Source organism: Echinops telfairi, unplaced genomic scaffold, assembly GCF_000313985.2.
Source record: "Echinops telfairi isolate 266 unplaced genomic scaffold, ASM31398v2 ScPeMD7_40;HRSCAF=151, whole genome shotgun sequence".
NCBI classification, from domain to species: Eukaryota; Metazoa; Chordata; class Mammalia; order Afrosoricida; family Tenrecidae; genus Echinops; species Echinops telfairi.
In genome coordinates, this window is record NW_022103938.1 from 1,246,226 (window position 1) to 1,253,397 (window position 7,172).

General features: G+C 39.3%; 1 protein-coding gene across 1 annotated transcript in view; it reads right to left on the bottom strand.

Moving 5' to 3' along the window:
• Positions 1-7,172, bottom strand: part of LOC101654794 (ovostatin homolog 2-like) — a 53,949-nt gene that overhangs the window by 29,895 nt on the left and 16,882 nt on the right. The window contains exons 14-18 of the mRNA XM_045290525.1: positions 6,574-6,650; positions 6,070-6,298; positions 5,589-5,738; positions 1,535-1,705; positions 591-736 (exon numbers count right to left, since the gene is read on the bottom strand). Coding sequence (XP_045146460.1) covers positions 591-736; positions 1,535-1,705; positions 5,589-5,738; positions 6,070-6,298; positions 6,574-6,650 — 773 coding nt within the window. The remainder of the gene's footprint in view (positions 1-590; positions 737-1,534; positions 1,706-5,588; positions 5,739-6,069; positions 6,299-6,573; positions 6,651-7,172) is intronic.

The window sequence follows — 7,172 nt, forward strand, 5'->3', positions numbered from 1 at the left end:
GGATTAATTCCAAACTCATTATACATCCTAAAGGTTTTGCATGGCCTGTTTGTCTCCCCCTTGCCTTTGAAGCATACACTACTGCCATTTTGAAATATTTTTAATTTTTTACCTCATTTTACATAGTGCTTCCCTCTGCTTGAAATATGCTTCTAATTATCTTTCTGCTATCACTTATCTTTCAGGTGTCAATATCCATACTATTTCTTTCACCCGGAGGGCCTCGATGCCCATCCATAGTGATAAGGCGTCAGTCATAAGGGCATCAGGACCTGATCAGAGCGACTCAGTATCTTGCACCAGATTCATATCTACAGAGTGTCAGTGTCCCTATATCACTACACATTGCTCCCACACGTTTCACTATTGCATTCTGCCAGTAAAAATATACTTCTCCACATACATCAAGCTGACTCTTCCTAGTCAAAATCTAAGAAGCATGCTACTTCATTCAACTGCGGGATGTGTAGGTTTAGGCAACTACATGACATAATGCTCAACTAAAATCCCATTTTGTGTAGTTTTATCTTCAATACACCCAATTCCATGAATATTTCTGCCCGTTCCCCAGACACAAAATTTTAGATGACCCACATGCCAATTTAGATGAACCGCTAGGCATACGGGCAAATCCCAGTAGTCCGATAGGCTGCTCAGGAAATGGCTGCTTTGACTCAGTAGGACATATTTCTGGCTTCCGGTGGTGGAGGTTGGTAAAGACTTTCAGACCCATACCCTTCAAAGAGATAAAAAGAAGTTTTACTTTCCCTTCACAGGAGAGTTGAGAAAGACTATAAATAGATCATGCTAGCAATAATTTTGAGTTCCTAGAAGTTCAGTGATTTGAATAGAGATTTGGTTTATGGGGAAAAAATTTGTAATCTAGAGAGAAATGATAATTACTGTAATTTAGCTAACCCTTATTATGTGTTAGCTCAATGTTAAGTTTTCTACATAATGCCCCATTTAATTCTAAGAGGAAGATAAAAACCACTTAGCATTTTTTAGATAAATAAATATAGGTACAGGCACTATCATGAACTTAATTAGTACTAAACACACAAACATGTACATATATATAATGCACATCTAGTAAGTTGGAGAGCTGGGACTTGAACTAGAGTCAGTCTGATTCTACACTCATTTTCTAATAATCCTACTCCTGTAATTATAAAAGTACTTTTGTGGAGGTCTCGAGATACATAAGTAGTTACACATAACTTGTTATACAGATAGCCCAGAAATATCTTTTGGGTTCTTGATTGAACTATTTATGAATAAAATATATACAATAAATTTGAGGCCTTCATTAATTAAGGCATGGTGTTTTATAATTAAAGCTACATAATTTATTTTCAACAGCAAAAGAAAAACTCAAGAGAAAATAAAATCCCCACTTCTAATATAATTTCTGATTGCTCTACAATCATATTATAGAACAAAAATTAAGTAGAACACTATGTTATTAATAAAACAGATATGTATAATATAACACTAAAATTTGAGATATCCGCTAACACCTTAGTGAACTCACCCAGAGAATGTTGTAGATATCGCCATCTCCATAACTGCTGACAGGTTTATAATAGAGACCATTGTAAAACATATCCTTCTCAGGAATGCAAGGGTCAAGCTGTGCATCCTGCAGGTTGAGACCGTGATAGAAATAACCAGATAGTTCCACGTATGGAAGCAGATTGTACACCTTTGAGAAAAAAAAGCAGATGTTCCTAATTATTGTAAGCAATCGTTTTACAATTTAAAACATGGTAAGTATTGTGCCACGGCCATCTAATCGTATTCTTTTTTCTTTTTTTTTTTGTATTCTTTTTTCTTGACCATGGTCAGAAGACCTGATCTAATAGTTTTGATTTCTTTTGTCCTCCCAACAGAGGAAACCTCCCATTGTTGTTTCATGCAGTCGAGGTCAGGTTCACAGAACTTTTCGGCTTTGCACAGGGCTTTAAAAAAGCACACAAAGGAGAAAAATAAAAAGCTTTATGGTTATCAGGGATTGTAGTGGCTTATGAATAGTGGGAGTTCAGCAGTTCAAAACCCCAGCCATTCTGTGGGCGAAAGATCATGCTTTCTGCTCCGGTAAAGATTTCCAGTCTTTAAAACTCACAGGGGCATTTCTACTCTGTCCTAAAGACTTGTTATGAGTTGGAATTGACTCAGTGGCAGTGAGCTCGGTTTTTAGTTTCATGTTTAAAAGTAAGTTTACTTTTGAGTGTTGGTATTAAAAACCAGAGGTAAATTAAATTTTTGATAAGATTTCAATTTTGTAAAATCTATCCTTAGGAAAGAGAATTACAAGAACTACACGACCAAGGTAAAGCTATCTAAATGCTAAGATGAGGTGATATACATTTATTTTTATTTTTACTCCTCTGTATATTTGCACCTTTTTTCCCTGCCACACACAGGCATCAGTTTAATAAGAATAAGAAAGTTCTCATTATTAAACTTAGCTATAAATGCAACCACACATTCCAATAGTTATTTCTATATATTTATATTAATAAAACCCAAGACACCAAACTAAGTGCCAGCAAGTGGATTTAGACTCATAGTGACCTTCTAGGACAGGATAGAACTGCCCCTGTGGGTTTCCAAGACTGTAATGTTTACCGGAGTAGAAAGCTACCTCTTTCTCCAGGGGAGCAGCTAGTAGATTCAAACTGCTGTGATCTTGTGGTTAGCAGCCCAGCACCTACTCTACTTTGTCACCAGGACTTTGGTAAAGAAAAAGTTATCACAAAGTTACTAACTCAAATAATTTCGATGTAAAATTCTAGAATTGTCATTTATGAAAATATATACTCTATTGATATGTGTAAAGGACTCTTGATTGCGAAATGCTCTGCTGTCAACTGAAAAGGGAGCAGTCTAAGTCCAAAGTTAACTCTTCAGAAGGAGCTACTATAAACAGTCCAGCTTTGGGAAACCTATGGGACAGGACTATTTTGTCCTTTAAGGTCGCTATGAGTTGGAATTGACTTGACAGCAATGAACATTAATTGATAAGACCTACAACCTGATGAGTTGGAATCGACGCACAGGTAGTGAGTATGATTTTTCTTTCTTTGTTCATTTTATAGTCACAGTAGTTTCGATAGCCTCATATGCATGTGAAAGGGGTACAAAAAATAAAGAAGATTAAAGAAGAATTGATGCATTTGAATTGTGGTGTTGGTGATGAATATAAAAAAGATTGTGGCTAGACAGAAAACAAACAAATCTTTCTGGGAAGAAAGCAAGCCAGAATGATCCTTAAAAGTGAGATCGCAAGACTTCATTCCACATGCTTTGGACCTGCTATTAGGAGAAACCCGTCCCTGGAAAAGATATTACACCTGATAATGTGGAGGGTCAGTAGAAAAGAGGAAAACCCTCAATGGGATGGATTGATAAGGCGGTTATACTAATTGGCTGAAACATCAATGGGAAGGCAGTCACTATGAACCATAACCCACTTCTGGGTGCCTCACCACGTATGTGACATGTTGCCCGAGAGACCAGTCCCTGGAAAAGGACATCATACTGGGCAAAGTAGAGGGGCAGGAAAAAGAGGATGACTCTTGATAAGAGAGACTGATAGAAGAGCAAGTATGAGGATAGCGTAGGAGTGGGTGGGATTTTTTTGTTGTTGTACACAGAGTTGCTAAGAGTCAGAACAACAACAAACAACAACAACATAGACACTATTGAGGCATGCTCTTTGACAGATATTTCTTTAAACTCTAGCTTTCCATATCTTTGGTTATCCCTATGATTAAAAAAAAAAAATCACATTGCTACATCATTCCCACATTCCAAATCCATGATAATTATTCAGAGAATTTTATGTTGCTTGGAGCACTGCATCAGCCAAGAAAATTAATCAAACATAAAACTCATGAAGGAATATAGGAAGAGCTCTTTGATAATTTCAGCTTGTCCTATTTAAAGTCAAAAAAGCATTTAAAATACAGGCTTGCATTTGCTTATGTACCCGCTTTGTCTTCAGCATTTGTGTTGGGGTAGGCTGGTGTGCTTCTTCCTTGTGGGTTTTGTTGTTTCTTAACTAGATGGCTGCCTGTTTGTCTTCAAGCCTTTAAGACCCCAGATGCTGTATCATTTGATAGCCGTGCACCATCTGCTTTCTTCACCACTTTTGCTAATGCACCCCCTTTGTCCTCAGCGATCGAGTAGGGACAGGCTGGTGTGCTTCTTCTGTGTGAGTTTTGTTGTCTCTCAGCTAGATGGCTGCTTGTTTATCTTCAGGTCTTTAAGGCTTCGGGTGCTATATCTTTTGGTAGCTGGGCACCACCAGCTTTCTTCACCACACTAGCTTGTGCACCCATTGTGTTCAGTGACTTCAGGTGTTTTATCTTTTGATAGTCAAGCACCATCTGCTTTCTTCACCACATTTTCTTATGCACCCATTGTCTTCAGCGATCATGCCAGGCAGGTGAGCATCTTAGACTGCCAAATTATTAGAGCAAAGTGTTCTTTTGTTGAGGGAGTACTTGTGCAGGGGCCCACTGTTCATCTGTTTTCTTAATACTCAACCTATAAATATATGTACATAGATCTATTTCCCCCTCGTCATATATAAATATATTTACATCTTTATATACCTGTATTTACATCTCTATGACTACCCTTTGCCTCCTAGTTCTTTCCTCTATTTCTTTGTACTTTCCTTTTGTCCCACTATCATGTTCTGCCTTCATTTGGGTTTTAGGAATTCCTCTTGGTGCCAAGCTGTCAAATTACATAGAATCTGGGGTCCCACATGCTGGATGATAAACAAGGGGCCATCTAACTGAGAAACAACAAAGCCCACATGGAAGAAGCACACCAGTCTGTAAGATGACAAGGTGGCAAAGGGATCAGATATCAGGCATCAAAGACAAAAAAAAAAATCATAACATTGTGAATGAGGGTGAGTGAAGAGTGGGGACCCAGGGCCCATCCGGGGAAAATTGGACATCCCTTTGCAGAAGGGCTGCGGGGAGGAGAAGAACCAATCAGAGTGCAGTGTAGCAATGATGAAATATACAATTTTCCTCTAGTTCTTAAATGCTTCCTCCACCCAATTCTACTTTACATATCCGGCTGGATCAGAGGGTGTACACTGGCACAGATAGGAACTGGAAATACAGGGAACCCAGGACAGATGAACCCCCCAGGAACAGTGGAGAGAGCGGTGATATCAGGAGGGTGGAGGGAAGGTGAGGGAGAATGGGGGAAGAGATGATAAGGTCTATTTATGGCCTCCTCCCTGGGGCACGGACAATGGAGAAGTGGGTGAGGGAGACGTCTGATGGGCTAAGATATGATAAAATAATAATATTTTATAAATTATCAAGGGTTCAGGGAGAGGGGGAAGTGGGGAGGGAGGGGAAAAATGAGGAGCTGACACCATGGGCTCAAGTGGAAAGCAGGTGTGTGAGAATGATGAAGTCAACATATGTACTAATGTGCTGGACACAAATGATGTATGTACAGATTGTGATGAGTTGTATGAGCCCCTAATAAAATAATTATTTAAAAAAATACAGGCTTGCAGGAACTGTGATAAACATGAAACGAAGACTTACACTTTCTGCTGACAGCTGCTCTTCCGAGTTCAGTAGAAGAACACTTTTATCCACAGCCCGCAAAGCACAGAGCGAGTCGGGGGCTGCTCGAAGGTAGAGATGAACAGAGGAGCCCGGTGTCCCCTGTTCCGTAGACAAATTTATGCTAACCTAAAGTGCAGCAAGAAAAGGAACAGAGACCAAAATGATTTTCCATGAAGACAACTGGAATATAATCTATCTTTCTCAAATAAATATGTGTACATTTGGGGGCCTCTATTTTTCCTGTCAGTTCTTCCAACTCTTCGCAGCTACATCTCCCTCACAAGGTCCGATTGACATTGCTGCCAACTGATCATTCTCTTTGGTGATTCTCTCCTTCCCTGTGTATTTGTCTATACCAACATTGATGAAGAGATTCAAGGTTACTATGAGACAGAGACCATAGCGGGGGAAATGTTCAGCCTTTTCATGGGGAGCAGGTTACACATAGAAGAATTACCTTGTTTTTAAAGCACTTGTCCACCTGGAATTTGACACTGTCGGCCACAATCTCCCCACTCGGGTGCAGGGTGTACACAAACACAATGGCCACGGGAGCCAGATCAGCATTGATGTTGACAGGGAATGAGAATTTTCCATTCCAGACTGTGTAAATAAGAAAGGCCATCAACTGATATGATGACACCAATTTCCTGGATGACTGGGCACACTTCAATAACACCAGCTGTCTTACAAATAAAAAGAATAAACTGGGCAAATTAAGAATGGGAACACTTACACAGTGACAATATTTGCTTTGGTGACATAACTTTTCTACCATGTACTTGATGACATGGAAAGAAAAGAAACAATCAAAAACCTCCTTCATCAAAGCATTTAAACGCTTACCCTCGGTTATTCTAACTATTGTTCTCCAGCCACATATGCATTCTTTTGAACCTCTTGACTCTATCACTATGATATTTCCTTATGAAGAAAAACAGGGAAGACGAGTGAACATTACAAAGTGAATGTCTTGTACATACTATTGTTCCTGATTTCCTTCTGTCCACTGAAGAGGATGGTTCCTCTTACCATCACCTGTGCAGGACAAAGAAAACGCAATAAGGGACAATATATCTTTAAAACAAATCATTTTATTGGGGGCTCTTACACCTCGCAATCCACACATCCGTACATTGTGTCAAACACATTTGCATATATATTGCCATCATCATTTTCAAAACTTCAGTTTCTTTCTACTTGAGCCATCGTAACAACTCATTTCCCCTCCCCCACCTTCCCTCCTTCATGAACCCTTGAAAATTTATAATTTTTTTTTATATCTTACACTGACAACTGTCTCCTTTCACCCACTTTTCTGTTGTTTGCTCCCCTGGGAGAGGGTTATATGTAGATCATTGTGATCAGTTTCCCTTTCCTCCCCCCACCTCCCTACCCTCCTGGTATTGCTACTCTCATTATTTGTTCTGAGGAGTTTATCTGTCCTGGATTCCCTGTGTTTTTAGATCTTATTTGTACCAGTGTACATCCTCTAGTCTAGCCAGATCTGTAAGGTAAAATTGGGGTCATGATAGTGGGGCAGTGGGGAGGAAGCATTAA